The 22,702-nt window shown below is 41.5% G+C and overlaps 1 protein-coding gene across 1 annotated transcript; it reads right to left on the minus strand.

Moving 5' to 3' along the window:
• Positions 1-379: 379 nt before the first annotated feature.
• DUS2 (dihydrouridine synthase 2) lies at positions 380-22,440 on the minus strand. The gene is made up of 15 exons (XM_063312714.1): positions 22,287-22,440; positions 20,969-21,014; positions 19,175-19,266; positions 17,636-17,679; positions 16,314-16,374; positions 14,820-14,867; positions 14,065-14,130; positions 13,369-13,439; positions 12,117-12,203; positions 10,900-11,068; positions 9,841-9,962; positions 7,130-7,273; positions 5,128-5,215; positions 3,440-3,513; positions 380-1,496 (listed from the first exon to the last, which is right to left on the minus strand). Exons 1-15 carry the CDS (start codon positions 22,410-22,412, stop codon positions 1,265-1,267), a joined length of 1,470 nt encoding a protein of 489 aa, XP_063168784.1. The 5' UTR covers positions 22,413-22,440; the 3' UTR covers positions 380-1,264.
• Between the last annotated feature and the right edge of the window lie 262 nt (positions 22,441-22,702).

Below are 22,702 nucleotides of genomic sequence, written 5' to 3' on the forward strand. Positions count from 1 at the left end.
ATGTTCCCTGTAAGAGAAGGGGAGCATTCAGAGAGTTGGAAAACAAAATAAAAAGGGAAATATCACATTGGGGGCATCGTGAGCTTGTATGATGACATCCATCCATCCTCCCCAGCAGGACGTTGCAAGTTCTCAGCCCTGAATAGGTCTCCTTAACATCTGGCTGAGTTGTCAGATCCTTTCCCATTTCCCTGCCTGACTGAAGTCTAGAGAAGTGCCCCTCACCACCCCTGTCCTGTGTTTCATTTCTCACTGAGGAACATCTGCCAGAACGAAAAGACGTAAGATCATTTGAATAAACCAGATTTGGGCCATTAATTTTCCTTACTTTGTCTTGGTTCAGATTTAAATCAAAACGAAGAGACAAAGAGGGCTGAAATCAGAGCTCAGGAGATGACATGCCGTTTTATTGTTACTTACAGACAAATAATGAAAGGACCACTGTTTGTAATGCAGATTCAAAGTGTCACAATTCCGTATTATTTAAAATCATTATGCCCTGCAGAATGTAAGAACAAAAGAATGGAACAGGGTTTCTAGATCCGTTCTGGTCACTTGCCCTCCTTTGATAAAATTAGTATTAGGGGAATCACTAGTCTGTACCCCAAAATCTGGCATTAAACAAGCTGTACATTTTTTTTTTGCTTATATCACCCATTTCTTCCCCTAGAGAAGAATCAGCTGTAAACCAAGTATTAAATTCTGAGATAAGCTCCAATCAGGACAATTCAGAATTAAGCTTCCATCTTCCCCACTAACCCTCAGACAGAGTCAGCAACGTGGCATTTGTAGGCACCGTGAGGTGTGTTCCCCCTGCCACCCTGCAGTGTGTGCAAGCAACATAGTTCAATTTTAAAAATATTGAAACATCATGCATTCATGAGATTTCAGGTCAAAAACACTAGATGGTCAGATTAAGAGAGCCAGTATCTTGCAAGATTTAATGATCTGGCGAGATTGCAGGCAATCTAAATAAAGAATTTTAGGAATGCCTGCATGGTGACAACCAGAGCCTGAAAAGAATGGGACCCCTGGTGTAAGAGAATTTGACATGGAGACAAAGTTCTCATTTAGCTTAATTGTCCCAATTAAAAGGCACAAAAGAAAAGCTGTAAGAAATGCAATGCCTATCCCAAGTAATATGAATCAAAATTCAAATTTACCTGTTCCACCTGATTGCACCCAAGAAAAATAAAGGGCAGAGATGTGGGTGGAAATTGGGACGCTGCATAGTTGTAAAACACCAGTGAGCATAGCGTGGTCTTTAGGAACCATTGCAAAGAGATGCTTTGGGAAGAAAATGAGGTTTCTTGCAAAGAGCTTCCATCACAAAGCTGTCTCCGTGTTCACCACAGTTCAAAAGTTCCTGGTCTTGCCTCTTGCGTTTGTTAAGCAAGGTGTGATTTGTATTTTCATTCCGTTTTCCTTCTGGGAGGCCAAGAGTTCTTAAACAGGCAATAGCTGCAGCTTGTTCTGCTAGTTTCTTGGATTTTTCCCTGGAAAAAAAGAGGATGGGAAGGATGAAAAAGCAGCCAGAAACTTTTCTTTCATTCAACTCAGAGAGAGCTTTATACCCCTAAAAGTTGCTTCACATCTGGGAAAATGTGGCAAAGGGAATCAGAAAGGTTCTGGTCAAAACTGTATCTTACCAAGATGGACTTTTACTGTGCTCCTTCCTATTTTCTCCCACAACCACCACCCTGTCAGGTAGGTTGGGCAGAGACAGGGACTGGCCCAAAGTCACCCAGGGAGCTTCTGTGGTTATCTGAACAGCTGTTTTGGCTTCCTGATGCATGCCCCTGTCCTCCACCCAGCGTGCTTCAAGTACAATGGCTCTAAAGTGGGTATAGACTGACCCCAGCTCTGAGGGTACCCCTTAAACTGAGTGAAAGGACTGAAGGTTGCAAGTTAGGAACCAGCAGTTCTCAGGCTAGGCAGAAATGTCATGTAAACATTGAGCAGATGTCTCCCAATCTCAAGGCTGGGAAGAGAACAGCCAAATTTCCACTGATTTGAAAAAGTGGGTTAGAATGTAATCCCTGGAGCAGACACGTACACATAGAGCTCAAATTCTACATTCTGCAGAAGATACACTGCATATATAGCACTGCAGGAAAGCAACCAAGCTACCCACATGGTGTCTACGAGCTTCTGCTTTAAGCAAGTTCCTGAATATGGGGTTGAACGTTTGCGGTTTCAAGATGTACGGCCCCGTGGGAAATTTGACACCAAGAAACACTTCGGCATAACTTAAGTCAGAACCATCCCAAATGGGAGACTGGCTTCACTACCCTAAAGCCATAAGAAATGTCAGCACAGCAGATGCTTTCAAGTGTTTATAGCAGACCTCCACAGAAAGTTGCAACTGAGCAACTCTACTGGACATGCCTGTGGCACTCGCAGTCTGTCGCATTTTGAAATGGACAGGCAGATGCTGGCTTACTTCAACATTTCTTTCCTTTCAAAGTACACAAAAGTATCAAGAAATCAACCTCTCTACTAAGTGTCGCGTCTGCTTTAACATAGTGGAAAACTATAAAGTTCCTGTCATGAGTGAGGATGGCGAGCAGGGGGCTCCCATCCAGGCTGTAAAGCGCATGTGTAGCACTGAGGAATTAGGTGGTCATTCCAAGAGACACAGATCGGGCCCACCTTAACCTTTGGGGTTTATCTGTCTGGGTTTTTCCCACGCTTCTTCAGTTTGTTAGGATTCTCTGTTATGTAGCAGTAATAAAACACTAGAGACCTATTCCTTGTCTCAGCGTGGTTCCTGGCTGTTAGGACAGTTCCCTCTTGAATCTAATTTCTGCCATGAATTTTCTAAATGATTAGACACTTCACTTATCAGCCAGTCTCCCTGCGTGCAACAAGGAATAACATGAAGTACCTTACTGGGTTAATTTAAAAATGATTAGTATGTTAGGATTACATCCAGATGCAATTCTCAATCATAGCTTAGCGTAATGGGAAGGAGCTGTGTACTCCATTCTCTTCTCTTCTGGCACAGCTGCATAGATGTCAGAAACATCTGTTTTTTTAAAAAAAAACACAGTTTAACTGGTCACCTGAACCTTAAATTATATTTAAGCTTATCTGTGGTCACTTAAAATACATGCTTTCCTAAACTGGGATTTGGTTGGCCTATTTCAACTAACTATAGTTAAGATTAACCACACTTTGGATTACCTAAAAATGGAACCAAACGCTTCCAAACTCCTTCGCAGATGTTCCAGAGGGCAACAGCCTGACATTTCCCATGGCATGTCCTGCTCTTTAGCCATTCATGTGAATCAGCTTCGCATACAAGAACATCTAAAGGTTTTATACAAAAATCCAGTAGCCTTATTGTTGCTCCTTGCTTTCTAAGTTGCCATGTTGGAATAACTCCTCTCTTCCTAGCAGACGATCCCTTTGCAAAAACACCTCCCCAAAGACTCACCACAAGGTTGAGCTGTACTTTTGCTCTGCCACCGTCACAACAGAACAGAACAGTCTATCCCATGGTCTTTCAATCTAAAAGAAGGTGAGAAATGAAGGGCAGTTTGATCTGAAGTCAACACAAGTGATCCATTCAATATGCTTTTGAATGAATTTTGGTAGAACTATCACATCCCCAACAGATGGGGCATTTCAGCTCGAGGCTGGGAACAACCAGCAACAACTTAAAGCTAGGATCCAGAAGCATATGGCAGCTGGTCCAACCCATTCAAAGGGGCCTTTGATTCTTTGATTCTCTTGAACAGCTGCCCCTCCAGAACACAGAGCAAACTGCTTGTTGAAAAGCTGGAGAATTTCAAAGGCAGCTTGTTATGCAACTTGCTTGGGCCTAGCGTACGAGCAGTGTGTGTCAAAACTCCCACAGGACGCATACAAATATTTGCCCAGGCCTCAAGTGTCTCCTGCTCTCACAGCCAAAGTTTTAAGAGTGCAAGATGCCCTTTTCAAATCAAGTATTTATTATGCTTGTAGATCAGCATAACAAGATTCCCTTTTGTGGGATGTTTAACAAATGACTTTGCCATATGGGGAAGATCCTGTCTGCCAAGGGCTGCATTCCTGAAGGGGATGGCCTGTCAAGCAATGGGCAGGGCCAGAGCTCTCTTTCTCTTAATATCATTCTTGCTCCACACTTGCTCAAGAAGCGGAGAACATGGCTGCTTGCTTGGTGTGTAAGCTGGCATTCACGCTGCATCTTCCTGTGACTTCCCTGTTCCTTTTGCCTTCAAGGATCCCAACCCACCCACCCAATCCCACCGAGTTTCACAAGTGTTTTGATTATTCAGCAGAAGGAACAGCTGCAGAAGCCATAAAAAAATAGCTCCTAGATGACCTGACTGCAGACCACATCATCTGGCATTCCCAGAATCTGATCCTCCTCTTCCCAATCTCCACAACAAAGCAGCAGGAGAGCAGAGGGAGGGCCAGGCAGCCTGTGCCAGATGTACAGAAAGCAAGACATCTTCCTCTGCCTTCCAGCACAGAAACAGCAGGCAGGTTTTGACAGATAAGAGGGAGGATCACAAGCCACAAGATGGCTGTCGGTCCCCCTTCCCAGAGATAAATGCTACAAGAAGCATTTCTGCAGCAAAGGGTAGGCCATTTTTCTACCTGATTGACATAATTTGCTTTACATCTGCCCCTTTCCTTCATCTGCTTCAGTGACTGGCAAGCTCTTCAACCTCATCTGATGGAGGCTGGACCAGACTCTGAGAATTCACCTAATCTCAGAGCAAGATTCTGGCATTCCTACATGAGATGTTTCAAGAATCCAACGTTCAAAATTTTTTGCAGTGACCTCATTGCTCCTGGTGAGATTTGGAGCCCTTTAGTCTTTCTAAAACATGTTTACAAAATATGAGACAGGGCAGGAGAACACCGGTGAGCTGTATGTTACCCACCCCTGTCCTACTTGGAAGGAACTCCCAGGTGAGAAGAAACACAGTAGTAACAATGTGGCACACTCCGTGGGAAGTTAATTTGCATATAATAATTAAACCATCCTGAAGTAGCAATCCGCTACTAAGAAGAAAGTCCCATCAAACTTAATATGGGTTACTTCTGAGTTGAAGGATTGCTTTTCTTTCAAGTGTTCTCCTTGTCAATGTTCTCCAGGACACAGCATCTTACTGTTTCATAGGCAGGCTGAAGAAGTTTTTCTTTCCTGCACCATTCCAGAAGATACATTTTAGGTGTAATTTGTGGGGGATACTCTCGTCTGAAGAGGGAAAAAAAAAAACAGAAAGAAGGAATGAATACAATTGGTAGGCCAGAGGCTGCATTAATCTACAATAGCTTGCTCCAACCTGAATCAGCCCAACCTACTAGAGCAGTGTTTTCCAACCTTGGCGACTTGAAGATGTGTGGACCTCTACTGAAGTCCACACATCCTGAAGTCACCAAAGTCGGAAAGCACTGTATTACATGATACAAGAAGCTCCTGGTAGTCCCACTCTTCTGGGATGGGAAGGGAGCTGAAGCCAGGTGCTGCTGCTTTTCAGTAACAACTCCAGTGGTTTGGAATACGTTATCGAGAGAGATCAAATGAGCTCACTCCCAACTTGCTTTTAGTCAGATCTTAAAAATTAAGCCCTTTTCAAGAGTGTGTTCTTGTTGAGTTCATTATTGTGCTATTCTTTCTTGTCTGTTTTCTGACTTTCTATCCCGCTAATGGTTGTGGATTACTGGGCTATGAATTTATGAGGCAGGTTTAGATATTTTTAAGCTGAATAGTACTAAGAATATTTAATTAACCTTTCATGTCTTGGAAGCTGCCGAGAATCTTCAGATTGCAGCAGGACAGAAAGATGATCAAGACAAAACAAAGAGCCAAGGGACACGCACGAACAGGTTTTATGAGCTCCTGAAAAACTGTAGAGAATCAGGGAGATGACCTTGATGGAAATAGACAAGAACCGTTTCCTACGTAAAGGGGGCTGAAATATTCCTTAAGTCCTGAGAAGGAAGCTTTGGAAATGACACAGGCAAACTCCTCCTTGGTTCACTGGGGCATGAGAGAGAGGGGAGGGAAGGCACAGCCAGGCTTGCAAGACTCTGTTATTATAACCTATCAAGAAAATATAGTTCTAGTCTTCCTGTGAAGTCTGTTTCCTGATCTGGTCTACCCTGAAGGGCTGACAGAAGTAAATAACCGAAGAAGCTAATTAGCAGAATTGATCGTCCTTATCACAGAGAGGGCAGCAGAGTTATGGAGGGTAATGAAGCCTCACTGGCAAATACTGTGAAACTTGTTCCCTACCTTCTGAGAATTCAGCTAACATTTCAGCTAACGCATCTTTATCACTGTAAGGACTAGAAATAAGTCGGCAGTGTAGCAGAAATCTGGTTCATTTTAGTATCCGTATTCAGCACAGCATTATCGTATTATATTATATCATATTATTTTCAGCAGTATATTCCAGTCTACCACTTTCATAATAGATTTTTATTATCATCATTTTACAGAGGCTGACTTTAAAGTATCTGCACAGATCTCATTAGCAGTTTCCCCTAATATAGGCAACTCTGGGAAGCAAAGGGGGAAGTGTGCAGGAAAGCATGTCTGATTATGGAGGAAGTGACAAAGCAGAAGGAAAACTCTTTTAAAAAAACCCTTTCACAAATAAATGGGGTTTTTTTGTGGATTTTTGATTAGAGGAAACTATTATACCAGCAGGCTCTGTCCAAAACTGCCTTCCAGATGCAACTGGAGATCACTGATAGACCTCCGTATTTCTCTCCATGACACTCTTGGGGTAATTATTTACATCTCCAAAGCCCGAGATAAGCCCAGCTCTGGCCAACACCACCTGATGGAGAAAAGAGCGGTTTGGTCCCTGTGACACCCAACAAACATTAAGAGATAAAATGTGGGAGCAGCTAACTTTGGAGCGAACGGTACTGCAAGCCAACATTGTACTAACTAATTTGACACTGCAAACCAACACTTGTGTTATTGTGTGAACCCAACTCATTAATGACACATTCATCAACAAAGCCGATTATAATCATGGCTTAACATGATGCTTGGACACAGCCGACTGTCTTATTCAAACCAAGATTAGAACAGCCTGTGGCTTAGTTCTCTCAATGTTTAGTCTTGAAAAGGAGGAGAGGATGCTAATTAACTTACTTATCAAATCTAACTGCCATCTTGATGACATCAGTGTCTTCAGTGAGATCGTCATTATTTTGGTTCTTGTCTTGTAGTGAAACTTTTTTCTTCTCCAGAAAATCGGATGCTTCTTGGAAGAAACTACTCATCTCAAAAGCTTCGCTAATTAAAAAAAAAATCAAATTAATTCTAGAAAAATATTCTCTGATTCTGAAAATTAAATACGTGTGTTTATGTAAACACACACAGCTACACATTCATACATACAGTATATTATGAAAAGCATTGATTATATAGTAAAAGGTAAAGACTCCTCTTAAAAAAAAAGAGTAACGTCTCCTTTGAAACAAGCTCAACTCCTGGGGACTACACAGATACACTCCTGTTATTTTCTTGGCAGCAATATGGAATCCACCTGCCACTGCCTTTTTCTGAGATGCTTAGCCTAGCCCAGCCAAAGCCTTGGGATTTGATGTATGTCTCTCATCCAGTAACAAGCAAGCCTAACTCTGTTTAATTTTTTGAGATCTATCACAGCAGGGAGCTACTGCCCCATAAGACATCTGCACTGAAAACCCAACCTTAGCGATTAGGGATAAGAGTTGAGAGAGAAATCAGAAGACAATGTTCAGCCTTCTAGCCTCCTCCTTTTGCTATGTTTGTTGTACAGATAGTCCTCACTTAATGACCATTCATTTAGTGATGGTTCAGACTTATGACGATGCTGAAAAAACTGACTTACAGCCAGTGCTCACACTTACGACTATTGCAGCATCCTGTGGTCATGTGATCACCATTTTCGACCTTCCCAGCTGGCTTCTGGCAAACAAAATCAATGAGGAACCACGTGATTCACTGAACAACCACGTGGTCCACTTAACGACTGCAGTGATTTGCTTAATGGCCGCCGCAAAAAAGGTTATAAAAACAGGTCAGATTCACTTAATGACCGCTTTGCTTAGCAACCAAAATGCCGGTCTCAATTGTGGTCATTGAGAACTACCTGTAACCTCGAAGACCTTGCTGTGTTGGGGATTCTCAAGTGGGATGCAATACACCAACTGGCCACTAGAAAGCAGTCCCAAACTTTGAATCCAAAGAATCAGAAGCATTTATTTGAAGCAATGAGGAAGGTTGCACCAAGATCCTAACTTTATAAGCATATTCACTGGTCCTCAAAAAAGCCCCAAATATATCATTAGTATTACTTATCTATTACAAGTGCTTTTGTGCTGTTGTACAATGGGTCTAATGTTACATTATGGAGAGGGCAGAAAATCAAATGCTTCAACTCAAAACGTTAATCGTTAAAAATATATGCTGCACACGTACAAGCTGAATCAATGATTGTTGGGACATCTTAAAGACTGACCAATCTGCTATTGCATAAGCTTTTGCCGACCACAGTCTACTTTATCTGATATATTGAGCCTGGGAAAGGTGGATATTACATATACACTTAAGCTACTGGGGGATCAGTGAAAGACAGTGACTATTAACAAAGCATTTGTTACAGTCTGATACATATTACACTGATTAGCTGATTAACAAATATAACGGGGTCCAAAACTGAGCTCTTTTTGGTCTGTGAGAAATGGGTAGATAGATTCTAGATAGATATAAGCTGGGTGGCTTCTAATTATAAACTGACAAGCTGCACTGAAAGGGCTACCTGGGAAGCTGTAGAGTAATACAGAGATGGCCTTGAAGAAGATATGCAGCGACCATTAGTAAAACATGACCTCAGCCTGAGAAAACAGGAAAGTGTGAGAAAGAAACTCAAGACTGCCTCACCTTGATGTTCTTTGGTATTAAGTGGAAGGGAAGGGGAAGCACCATCAGGCTTTCAAGGTTCTGATATTATAACCTGTATCAATAGAGTTCTAGTATTTTCTGTGGTATCTGTTTCCCAACCTGGCTTCCCTTTAAAGGCTGACAGAAGCTCCAGCACAGAGGTGTGCACGTCAAAACACTAGTGTGCAGCTGAGACCTAGCCAAAGCTATCAACTTTTAATACTTAGTTGCAAATTTGTACTTGTTGTCCAAAAACTGACCCAACAGAAAATGCTCTAGAAATGTATCATTCTACAGACTGCACAGATATATCTCATGCTTCCTTGAACCAGCCCTTAAAATAATTTCTGAACAGTCTTTTCTCCAAAGCTTGCAAATATTTTTGAGTTGGAACAAGTTAGCTAAATTTAGATCACAAAAAACTCAGTGCAACTTTAGAAGTGGCCCAAAAGGTGCCAATCCTATCCTCGTTTACCTGGGAAGAGGTTTCATTAAAGACTTACTTCTGAGTAGATATGCTTAAGAATGTTGCTTTAGCCTGGATTCAAGCCCTTACATGTAAGCTTTTCAGGTCTATGGGGGCTTTCTGATAACAAGCCAAAGAGATGGTGCTCATAAGAAATTCATCTTGAGAATTTTGTGTATAGATTTTCATATTGCTTTGAATATGAAGTAAGATGGATCAGATGAGTAAGATTAAAATCCATCAGTGATACGAAGATTAGAATATTCCAAATTCCCAAAAAGAAGAAAGCTTTCCTTCCAGCAATGAGAGGTAGCTTGCATTTTTAAAAAACAGGAGTAAAGAGAAGTATTAAGTTTTTTTATTAAAAACTTTTAACAAATGTTTTAACACATTTGCATTTTCGTACTTCACACTGTTGGTTTTATCCAGGGACACTTGAATTAAAATCAAAACATGAAAATGCTCCTACCAGATTTCCTGCAAAGATTGTGCTGCGTGTAACTTCTTTCCTTGTGCATTTTCTAATTGCTCCCTTAACATCTGGCACAAACAATACTTTGTATTGGTGTAATGGTTATCATATCTCACTGCCTAAGGAAAACAAGATGAGTAATGACACTTCAATGAAGGAGGAAAAAAAAAGTTTTAGAATCAGGGATGCAAATATTTCAAATTTTATCTCTAGCAGATTATTCTATCAAGAAGATTCTTCTACTCAAGTCTGTCTAAAACTCTTTGTACCTAAATGGCTCCTTGTCACAAAGAACATAATCACATTCATTTCAGTACTCCTTAGGAGAGACTGGCCAAGCCTTCAAATCCAATTCTCAAGTTCATTTCAAGAAAGGTAAATTTCCAACTCCCTGAGTTGCAGGAAATTTTAAAATATGTTAGAAAACTGGTACTAAAAAAGGCATCTGTGTCTTATATCAGAGATCTAAACAAACTGTGTAGCTTACAGATGGGGAACAATTACTCTACTAAGAACAACCTTCCCTTCAGTACAGTATCTATTTATTTGATTTATATCCTGCCTTTCCTTCAGGATCTCAAGGAGGCTTACATAGTGCTCCTTCCTCCTTTTTCCACCACAACAATAACCCTGTAAAATAGGCTGGGCTAAGAGGGAAGGACGGGCCCAAAGTCACCAAGGGAGCTTCCATGGCTGGGGATGGACGAGAACCTCTCAGGTGCCAGGTAACACCTTAATGCCTAAATGATATTGGCTCTCATATGGTTTGGGAGGGGGGCCTGCAGAACCAGAAGCAAAAGTAGAGATGGCTCCCTTTTTCCCCAGGGGCATCTGTGCGGGGCAGAGGAGGACCAGACTGTGTACTTGTTAAGTGCTTTGGAAATTAGGCCAAGAATCACAAGCTGCGCTTCCCTTGCATAGGATTGCTGAAACCTGCTGTTATGAAACCCAGAGAAAAGGGAGCATCAAATACTGTCCGTGGCTTTATGTTACTGCAAACACTGACACAGTTAAGGTTCCCCCCCCCACTAAGACACTACTATCAAGAATACATACATATTTGATATATTCCTGCATGACATCCTTCAGGGGCAAAGCACCTTCCTTCCTGAAGACAGAGGGGTTCCACATGGCAGCCCGGGCAACCATTACTGAGGATGCTGCAGTTGCCTCCTGGAAGGTCCTGAGATGGGCATATTCTTTGATGAAGTCATGGGATCCTCCACTGAAACGAGGAGGGCATTGTTTCTATCAGTATGGACAAAATGCACTACCAGCAGCGGGGCATGAACACGATGCAAACGGCTGTGCAGGAAGCAGCTGAGGAGTGTTCTTCCCTTTTAAAGGACAGGACACTTCAAAAGCAGACATCAAGCATTTCAAAGGGTCAAGCACTACACAGGCAGTCTGTCCATCAGTCCCCAGCATGCTGGCTGGGGAATTCTGGGAGCTGAAGTCCACACAGCTTAAAGTTGTCCAGGCTGGGAAACACTGCTCTAAAGAATGTTAGTATTAATAGCCCAGTATAGCATATGTCCGAAGCTCTGCTAACTGCAGGGGAGGCAACATTTAGACTGGGAACCTTTATGTTCACGCTGCACTTGTTTGGACTAAGATTCATGGTAAGACCTGCTTTGCTTAACCAGTTTACTCAACAAGCCACAATCAACTAGCGTTACACAACACATTAAGCCATGAGCCATAGTTTTTTTTTCCACTATAACTCTTACATTCATACAGCGTGCCACCAAAACCAAATAACGGGTTTCACATGAACTTCATCTCTGTTGACAAGTACCAGAATATAGTTCTAAGAGTTGGTTGGGGTTCCACACCAGCTAAGCAGGAGATGTCAATTTGGCTTTCTGAGAATCTCAACGCTCAAAAGCAAAACGGAGAAACAAAGTTCTGGCTCTCATATTGCAAATCTACACATGCAGATGGGCATGCCGAGTCGCTGCTGGAGTCTCAGAAGCCAGGGTGTTTGAATCAGTTTTCCAGGAGATGGAAGTGGGCTTCCCCTTCCACAGGAGTGAGAAATCCAGACACCGTGCAACGTCATGCAAATTTTATAAGTGTGCAAAGACGGCCCCGCTTTTATTTGGGCAATATGTGGGTTGCTTGCCTGCAAAACCATAGTGGTACATGCACACAGCTCTGGGTGCAGCTATGAAGCCGTCTTTCCAGTCTGACTCTTCCATGATCATTTGTTTTCCTTACTATGTTGTTCATTAGTACACCTGGATACCTTAGAGCTAATTAGTTCTACTTACTTGGCTATTACTGGTATCGAAACTGACTCGGAGATGGCTTTGATCACATCGCACTGGACAGGGTGCTGAGGCCTCTCTTCCTTCTTCCTTCACAAGGGAAAGGTCAGCGATTAGCAACAGAGAACATTCACACCAACCCACACCCACACCACACCAACCAAGGGCTCCATTACCAAAGCAACAATCCAACCTCTCACAAGAGAAGCTGTGTAAGAACATTATTTAGACGAGCACTTACACACTGCAGCAACCCAGAACACCAAAAAAAAGAAAAAGATCACCTGTACAGCATCTTCCAACAAAATGGATACCCGCTCAACTTTATCAAAAAGTGCCTCGCCACCCAACTCACTACAACCCAACCAATGGAAACTATGGAAAGGGTAACACTGCCATACATCAGAAACATCTCAGAAACCACCAACAGACTGTTACAGCCACATGGCATCACCGTAGCACATTAACCAATTAAAACTCTTCAGAACGTATTAAGCAACCCAAAAGACCCAATAGCCCAAGAAGAAAAAACAGGAGTTATTTACAACATACCATGCAAAGACTGTAGCAGCCACTGTGTAGGACAGACAGGCAGAAGACTAGCAGAGTGCATCCACAGACACCAACTAGCAGTCAGAAGACACGATGAGAACTCCTTAATCTCACAACACATGGACAGACTCAACCACAGTTTCAACTGGGAAACTGTGAGCAACCTAAACCAAGCCAAATTCAAAAACGCCAGAGAATTCCTGGAAGCCTGGCACTCAAAGCAGCCATCAACAGACACATAGAGGTAAACAACACCTACATACCATTCAAAAGGGACAATAGAAAAGCCAAAAGACCAGGGCACTCCCTTGCCAGCAATCAACACCCAGATATGCAAAAATCAACACCAGGATTAACACCAGATGAACCATCAAACAGCACAATACACCCTAATCAAGGAACTATTAACTCAGGCAATTAACCAAGCAGCAAACAACAGCCCAATCAAAGAACTCCCAAGGAGAGAACAGCACCCCCACCAACACAAGCAGGGCAAGCCACTGTATATAAACTGAGAGCAAGGCCCACTCCCTCCTCGCACTGAAGATGTTGCCTAGTCTGGCAATGAAATGTCTGCAAGAAAACAACAAGGCTCAGAGAGCACCCAGGACTCCAGAGAACGTTCTACCAGCAGATCCAATCCCAGCCAGGTAGGCTTTTATGGTACAGAATTTCTCTCTTTTCAGATGGAGGATTGATTTACCTTCCATGAACGGCAATAGCAGCAACTCCAGCCTGCTCTATCCTCTTCACTAATTTTATAGTTTCTTCTTTCTGAAAATGGGGAGGAAAAAAAATCAACACTCACCCAAGTTTGCTGTTTAGCTTTCCTGAAGCTAAATGGAGACTAGGCTCAACACAACAAGTGTGCATATTCGTTTTTGAGGCAAAGGGCTGTGCTTGCCTTTTGGGGGGTGGCCAGATGGTGTCCTCCACGGGTTGGGCTTGCTCAACCCAATACAACGTGGGTCAGATTCTTGGCAGCTGCATAAAACCGAAAGGGATTCTTTTTTCAAGTTCAGGGTGATTTATTGAGATGGAGGGGATGGGGTTACAAGAATTACAGCAAATAAACTCTTTCCAATTTTGAAACAGTATGTCCTTGTGTGTGTTAGAAAGAAAATTAGAAAGCCCCCACCCTAACAGCCTTCCAGTGATCTGGTGAGGAAGCAGGTAACCAAATCTTGCAGCTGACTGTTTATTATTATTGGCGATATCTCATGCCAAAACCTGAAAGGTCCAGAGCCAAAAGTAGGTGTGGTTAACATTATCTCCCTTATTGGTTCATTTTCACTCAATGCAACTGCTAACAAAGCATTTACTGTATTTTTGCATCAAAACACTGGACAGTTTTTTCCCCCCAACATGCAATATTCGAAACATTACATTGTGTTCTTACTGATGGCAAAATTCGGATTTTACAGGTTATCGGCCTAGACACACCATTGACGAGAGTGGTCAGAATCTAAAGAACAGGAGAAAACAGCACTCTTTAAGAACAAGGAATGAGAACAATTGCTTTCAAAATGTGGGCCAATCCTGCAAAAGGCTCTTTACTCATTAGTCACATCTCCTCCTCAAGTACTCAGCCAAACAAGGAACAGGCTAAATGATACTAATGATTCCTTTTACATTTTTCTCATGAACAAGGTCCGTAACTTGGCCTGCAAACTGGCATAGATCTACACTTCCGATCACAGCCTGGTCTTCCAGGCAAGCACTGAACTAGGAATACGGGAAGCTTGAATATGTTCCCAAACCCCATTAAGTGTTGTTGCCAAGCAAAAAACAACAAAACATCGCTCTGCAAAGGCAAATACAAGGCTAACAGTTTTCCAGGGATCGTCATCCTCTTCTTCAGATGCATCAAGAATTATTCTGAGAAAGAAACTTATGCATGGTCATGGGGTGGGGGTGGAGAGGGAAGGGAAATGGAGAAAGGAGAAAAAAGAGACAGGGAGTGACTATAGAAGCGACATAACAAAAAGCAAGCAAAAAAAAAAAAGCAGTTAGTTACACTTTTGGTACAACTCCACTCAATGTTCTCATGCCCTGCTACCTCTCACAGCCCCCTCCAGTTCCTTAAACCTCCAGCTGCTTATATTTTTATAAATAACAACAGAAAATGATAAGCAGGGCACTGCATGTACTCACAGATTCTATTCTGTCAGGATCAGACAAGAGCGCGGCTCCCATTCCTCCCTGGGGAAATGCACACAAAAAGGGCCGTCATTCATTATCTCCGCAGCCCAGAATATCTCAAGGTGGCTCTACTAAGAAGAATGTCAAGCAACGTAACCACAGAATTTCAAAGCTGTGTGGGGAAACCAGGCTGCTTTCGCCAAAGAAGGAGTACCACTGGGATGAGGTTAACAAGAGAGTCATGCAGGGTGGGGAATTATGGGAACTGAAATCCATCTCATTTGGAAGGCACCTGGTTGGAAAAGACTGCTGTAGCTGAAAGGATTCAGCTTGCAGGGCCAAGAGACCAGACAGCTGTGCCATTTGAAGCACACCATACAGAGCTAGATGGGCCAAACACAAGGTTCCATAGCTAGGATCAGACATCATGCTAAGCCAGTTTGCTTTAATCGTGGTTTGCTGAAATAAACCACAGTGGCCTGGTTTGCACATAACACTACACTGTATCGTCTGGTTTACAAACCACAACATCTAGTAGGCACATTGTGCTAAGCCAAAACCAGGCAATCCAATTAGGATTGAGCACAAAGCGAGAACCCAGGCTACAGCTGACTCCAACTGCTTCTTCCTGGGAGCAGTACAAATGGCCCAAGGTTGTCTTGTTTCAAAATATTCTTGCTATATTTTATATTAGCCTATTCATTATATTTTGCTTTGTCTTGTGGGACGTTCAGAACAACCCAGGTGGCCTTCCCACCGCTTTCTGACTTAGATACCAGCCATGCTACTGGATCATGCATTCACCCAAGGATACTATGAAATGAACGGAAGTAGTACTGGGGATTTTTCATAACTACTCAATAACTCAGAAGTGAATCAGGAACTCCAAGGGCACATATTTTCCCGGAGTAAGCTAGAGACTCACATCTTCAGTATACAAAAAGGGAAGCTTAGTTTGAACACAACTGATCAGAACAAGAAAGTGGTCTGCACTGCTACATAAGCCAAACATAACAGGATGGCTTCAGTCACTTTTAGTCCACCATTAGATTCAGGCAAGGAGTACTGATGTCTCTTTCCCAACACGACAAAATTGAGACACAAAAACTCTGATTATGATTCTGGCTTCCTGAGAGAAAAACGAGCGAACAAGCCCATTAACACATCGTTCTAAAAAAAACAACAATTTGTTTTCCTGTTCCTGGACACAAGGCTTCTGTTAACATACTTCGCTGCTATGTCACAACACGCAATTACTTCAGTTAAGCACAATCCTATTTGCAGCCTGCAAATACCTAAAAGCCATCTTAAAGGCTTGAAAGAGAAAAGGATGTTTCATACTTTTACAGTCTTGATGAGTAAGAAAGATGGCAATAATTCAAATAATGCTCCAAATTATGCAGACGTTCACAAAATCAAGGGTACCGTGTGGCACCTAGAGATCAACAGGGAATATCTATGATTCATAAAGTAAAAAGAACTGCAGATGGGCAAGATCCATCTTACCTTCGTGGAATATTCTTTGGGGCATCCCATGTTAACATCAATGCCAGCGACATCATTCTCTCTGAAACGACAAAGGCAAAAAGGCAATCATAGACGCGTCACAAAGGAGGGTTTTAACGTTTTTTTAAACACACACGTTATTAAGCAATTCATTTTCAGGGTAACTTACAAGTGGCACTGAAACAGTCAGATGCAAAGCAATTGTCTGTCCTATCATCTTTCTGCAGCAAACCAAGAGAATCCTCATTTACTTCTGAAGCATTTCTTCGGTTTGTTTGTTCATCTGTTGTTTCAATTTATACAGCCACTCATCTCGAGTTCACTGTCAGAAGGAGCAGAATTTCTTTGTCCAGACCAGATACTGCCCATGCTCCAGCAGTTCCCAATGACCCCACTGCTGACCTTACAGGATTCACAACAAGCCATACATGAGTTGCACCTTCACCGCAGAGAATACAACTCTGCTTTAAATTACCGTACGGTATCTTTTACTGCACTTTTTTGGTTCTGTGCATCGACTATAAAACTCCAGAAAAATCATTACTGTAAGATTTAATTTGCTTTTACTGAAGAATGAGAAACAAGCAGAGTTTCGAAACCACCCTGCTCTCTAATTAATTCAAGGAAGTAACACTTTGCATGATAAGCAAACAACAGCTTTAGGCTACCACCAATCCTAGCCAGCCACAACTTCCTTGCTAAAAGTATACATTGGTGAGCATTGATCAGTTGTTAGATCAACACTGCCTTTTCCTCCTGCAGGAACTCGAGGCAGATAATATACTCTCCCTTCCCACTTTAGCCACACAAGAATCTTGTGAGGTTGGTTAGGGTAAGAGAGCATGATGGACCCAAAGGCACCCCACTGGCTGAGTGGGGATTTCAACCTGGGTCTCTCCAGTCCTATTCCAACACTCTAACCACTCTGCCAAACTAATGCCGTCCAGTTTTACTCCTGAGATGTGCAAAATGCAAGAGAAAAGAAACATTAGAAAAATGGAAATCTGGCGTGGATCTGCACCCCAGGCTGATCTAATTGGTAAAAGTTAATGCCAAGGAAAGTCAAGGCTATACCTGATCCCACTTGATCTTTCTTCTTGTATTCTTCGTTTTCTATGCTTGTCATTTTGGGGTCCTTATTTTTTGGAGGGAGGGGCTGGTGTGGTTTTGTTAGCATTGTTGTGATTGGTTTGAACCTCACTGAGGATGTTTTAACTTTTGTTTATATTGCCTATAAGCTGCCGAGAATTGTTTGGTGGTGGCAGGAAAGAAGGACAATAAATAAGTGAAATGCACGTAAACATATTCTGGCAGATACATACACAAGTCTGGCTGCTGCCAAGGCTCTCTCAGCATCAGCTGTGCCCTGAACAACAGTGAGGAGAAAAACATACAGGCGTTAGTTTTCCGGAAAGATTATGACAGCTCATTCTTCAGCTCAGGAGCACCAAAAGTGGCTCACATATACATTAAAACAACAAAGGTAGTCCTCGCTTAACGAGCCTAATTGGGACCAGCAACCCTGCTGTTAAGCAAAGTGGTCGCTAAGTGGGAAATCAAGTGACCACAACTGTGCTTTCTGGCTGGAAAGAAACAAGACTATTGAGGTTCACAGCTTTGGCTGTTGTTTGCCTCCTAACCACTCCCCTGCCCTTTGGGAGGTCCAAGAGATTGGAGACGAAGAGATCTCAAGAGAGTACCCTAAGACGTCCGTGTGGCGCGCCCGCAGCTCAGCGCCCTGCGGGGTGATCGCATTGCCTTCAGTGTGTAGAAAACAGTTTACTCTCTTGCAATCCCTTTCTCTCCAATCAAACTGTTCTGCAATGGGAGGGGGAGAAAAAAAAACCAGGCACAGGACGATGCTTCCTGACTGTAATGGCAATCACGTGACTGAGGGATGCTGCGAAGGTGGCAAATGGTCCACAACGTTATATTTTCAGCACCGTCATAACTTCAAATGGTCACTGAACAAATGGGTGGTAAGTGAGGACTACCTATACAACATAAAAATCCGTGCAGCCACACACCTAAAGCGTAGCTTTTGAACAGCAGTTCAAACAGTTTAGGAACTGAAAACCAGAAGGATTAATGTACTTGGAGGATTTTATACACTGTAAACATTTCTTCTGTATACCAAATATTATTTCTGAACTAGGTTATCCTCAGTCTAAGCTACTGCTTGTTGAAATACATGAGAATGAAGAGTAACAAGCATTTGCTTAAGCTAGATAACACGGCTGCATTTAATTAAAACTATTGCATTCCAAGTCAGATTCCACAAAAGCAAAATAAAAATTCCCAAGCATATAGATATGCCTGGGTACAGGGGAAGTGATCCATATTTATCACGGTACCTAAGTGCAAGCCAGGGAAGACGGCCAATTGCAAAAACTCACATTGAAACTATTTGCTGACAGTTACCGAAAGACTCTTTAATACTGTTAATAGAATGTATATAGCTTTATGTCAGATTAACAAAGAAAAAAACCCAAATGCTGAGATGGAATTTGGCAGAGGAAGAAAGCAGTACGTGTGTCAAGTTACAGAGTTTAGCCTGATTACAGAAAAAAAATCATTTTTTTAGGACTGAATTTGACTAAAAAAAAAGATACATTAAAAATACCTATTGAGTTGGAAAAGTATATTAGCAGGTATTTATAGAAGGAAAATGTTGCCCACCCTGGTTTAGCAGTGCGAATGAACCCAGCAAATGCCTTGTAGTATTTAGAGTCATTCTGGTCCCGAACCTTGTGAAACAAAATTCATTCCTCACTTCTTTTCTGCTAGTGAAACTACAAGGCAATGAACACGATTTCACTTCAGCAGTTGGTTTTGTTTTTGTAAATTATACAGATTCATACCATTTGAAAGACAACACAGTCTTTTTCCCTTTCACAAGTCCTGAACACAACCCTCTCATTGGGAGCAACAAAATCCACAGTTCCAAGGAGATCTGTGGGACACAGAAGGGAAGAAGTCTGTATTAAGGACTTAATTAACACATACTTTTAATTCATTAATTTTAATTCATTATTAATTAACACATCCATATTGCCATTCAAGATTTCATTTCTTAGATCATAAGAGACTACTGATTGCAGCCAAAGATTAAAATAGGCTATCAACACTGAAGGCTCAGTTTGCAATTTTCTTTATTAAATTTGCTGGATATGGCACTTTTACATAAGCTCTGAATACTTCCAAAGCAAGGTGTATCCTTTACATAAGTATCAGAAAGAATATACTTAATAAAGTTGAACGTGCCAGCAATTTATAAGGTGAGTCGTAAGGAAGAACAATAGGACAGTAATTATCATTATATACATGTTTAGTTTAGTTAGTTTACAGCTGGAATGGTTACTTATCTACATCATAATTTGGTCAAAGGCCTTCCCCAAATTTAAATCTGGGCTGCTTTGAAAATGCATTCTAGCAGCCAAAGAGTTTATGGAAAATATTCAGCAATCTGTTGAAGACAGCCTGAAGTTTGAATTATTTTGCTAGACTCTTAACATACATTAAGAGATAGGAAAACAAATTGAAGTAAAAGTTTTCTTTCATTCACTGACAGAGACCACTTACAGTATCCTGAAAGGTGCGTCATTCTAAGAACAGTCGAAACATATTTGACAGGTAAATAAAATGTAGGGAACTTGTTCTAACAAAGGTATTAAAGGCCAGACATTTTTAAGAATCATTTCAGGCTGAATTAGCAGACGGCTGACTTGATTTTCAACCGCCCAGAGTCACTCTGGTGGGAGGAGATGGGCAGTAACAAATTCGATAAATAAATAAATAATTTTTCAAATTAGGATTCTTAAAAGCCAAATTAGCAACTCACAATTTCTTTGTATTTAATGTTTCAAACAAGGGCATTTTTATAGAAACACTATCATTTGTCCGGCACTGTTAAATGGAAATGCTGAAATTTTGCTAACTGAGCAATTTGTAAAAATAATTCTTCTTTAATCCAGGAAATGGGCTTCATTGTTAAATGGGCCTTCATGTATTGTTCACACATGCAATGGGTGTGTTCCCACAACAAGTGAAAGATGGCTTAGTATTAACCATGCAAAAGAGACTTATCTATAGGTTCTGCAACACCCTCTATGGGGAGGGGGAAAAACAGAGAAGTAGAAACATTGTTGCAGACGCAGCTCAGCCTAATTGCAACCCAGTCTCTATGCCTAAATGTAGTTAACCCTCAGTTAACTACGGTCAGTTTCAAACACATGGAGGTACACCTGCTGCAAATACATATCTGTCAAAAATAAATTCAGATTGCAGCTTTAATGGAGAACCCAGGAGACCATAGTTCAGTTAATCATGGGTTATCTGTGATTATCATGCTGGCTGGGGAATTCTGGGAGTTGAAGTCCACATGTCTTTTGCTAAGGTTGAGAAACACTGGGTTCTCATGTCAGAGGTTAATGGGTTATGAATTCAAATATGTGCCAAGCAATTATGGAAACATATTACCAAGTTATTTTTTAGTACTATTAATTTCAGTTGTATCAAGACTCTTTATTGTAATTTCTTTAACAAGTGCTTTATCTAAAAAAAACAAGCAACGCTAATCATTGTCTCAAACAACAGCTAGGGAAAACAGAACTTTTTCATCTTATTTTTCACTCAAATATCAAATAAATACTTGCCATTTTCAATTCTTTTGCACTGAAGCATCTTTATGTCAATCAGCTCCTTAAAGAATAGGACAAAAGTTACCAGAGCATTTCATTCCAACAGGGAAAACAGAAACAGCTTTAAAAAGTAATCCCCCCTTTCCCCTTAGTAAACAAAAAAGGTGAAAGACATCCATGCTGTTTTCTTAGCAACATCTAAGTGGCTTGTTGCTGCTGCCTTCTGAGATATGTTCAGACTTCCCAGACTAGCTTTCAGTTCTGGAAATTCCCTGGTGGACTCCCATTCAAGTACCAGGCAGTATTGGTCAGGTGCTACCACTTGCTGAGACAGATCTAATTACAGGTAGTCCTCACTTAACAACCATTTTGGTTTCTAAATGAAGCAGTCATTAAGTGAATCTGACCCAATTTTGTTACCTTTTGCAGCGGTCATCAAGCGAATCACCATGCGTGTTAAGTGAACCACGGGGTCGTTAAATGAATCACATGATTTCCCCATTGATTTTGCTTGCCAGAAGCTGGCTGGGAGGGTCGAAAACGGCGATCACATGACCATGGGACACTGCGACGGTCATAAATGTGAACTGGTTGCCAAATGCCCAAATTGCGATCACGTGACAGCGGGGATGCTATGACTGTCATAAGTGTGAGGACTGGTTGTAAGTTGTTTTTTTCAGCACTGTCGTAAGTCCAAACCATCACTAAACAAATGGCTAAGTGAGGACTACCTGTATATAAATACTTCTACAATCTAGACTCCAAAACACTTGCTTCAAATATGGTTTCTAGCAATCTACTCGTGAACTGAAAGTATTTCCCTCTGTTAATTACTACTTCATTATGGTTAGTGACCAGTACACTCTGTTAATTAAGATAGGAGTGGGGAATTGATCCCAACAGTGGCCACAGAAACAGGCAGAAGGCAAATACATGTGATCCTGAGGCTGTTTCTTAATAGCAGTAACACATTTCATTCCCTCAAGATCCTTGTGATGTCCATCAATACAGAATCTGGTATTTGGATCAAGTGTCTGAGTGGTAATATTCAGAATCAATCCTTCTGATCCTACTCTACTTTCACAGGCAAAGGGTTCTAAGTGCAGAAATGGGAATGGAGGGAAGGGAAACAGTGCAAAAATGGATTTCCCCCCTCTATTACTATTACTGAAAGCAGGAAAAAGATCCATAGTAAAGATAAAGACAGCTAATTAAACATACTGATCTGTCACTTGATGTGGTAAGATTCAAATTCAAGTGTCGCCTAAGTAAATGAATACCTGGAATCTTTATCTCCTGAATCCAATCTGAAAGAGACAGAAATGTCCCCTACCTCACAGTACACTATATCAGCACCATAATCCAAAGCCAAGAGCCTCATCGGCAGGGTCCCAACCCGCACCATTGGAGCCAGTATTGCTTTATTTATGAAATTGAGGGATGTGTAGTTCACTGGCATTATGTCTTCTGAATCAGCTGAAACAAAGAAAACTAGAACAAAAACATATGTTCAAAAATTAAAAAGTCCCATTGAGTTGAAGTAGTATAAAAATTGTATAATTAAATTACAGAATTATTCTTTAAATAAATAGGGGAAACCACCTACTGCACTTAGAACAACAACAACCATCACAGTCAGATACAGCATCCAACCCCAGCTTAATTCATTTGTTGGTACATACAAAGGAACCTACTCCAACTGAGTAAGATTTGATTCTGGCAAAATAGCTGAAACCATACACAGAAGCT

The sequence above is a fragment of the Candoia aspera genome, chromosome 11 (assembly GCF_035149785.1).
Source record: "Candoia aspera isolate rCanAsp1 chromosome 11, rCanAsp1.hap2, whole genome shotgun sequence".
NCBI lineage: Eukaryota > Metazoa > Chordata > Lepidosauria > Squamata > Boidae > Candoia > Candoia aspera.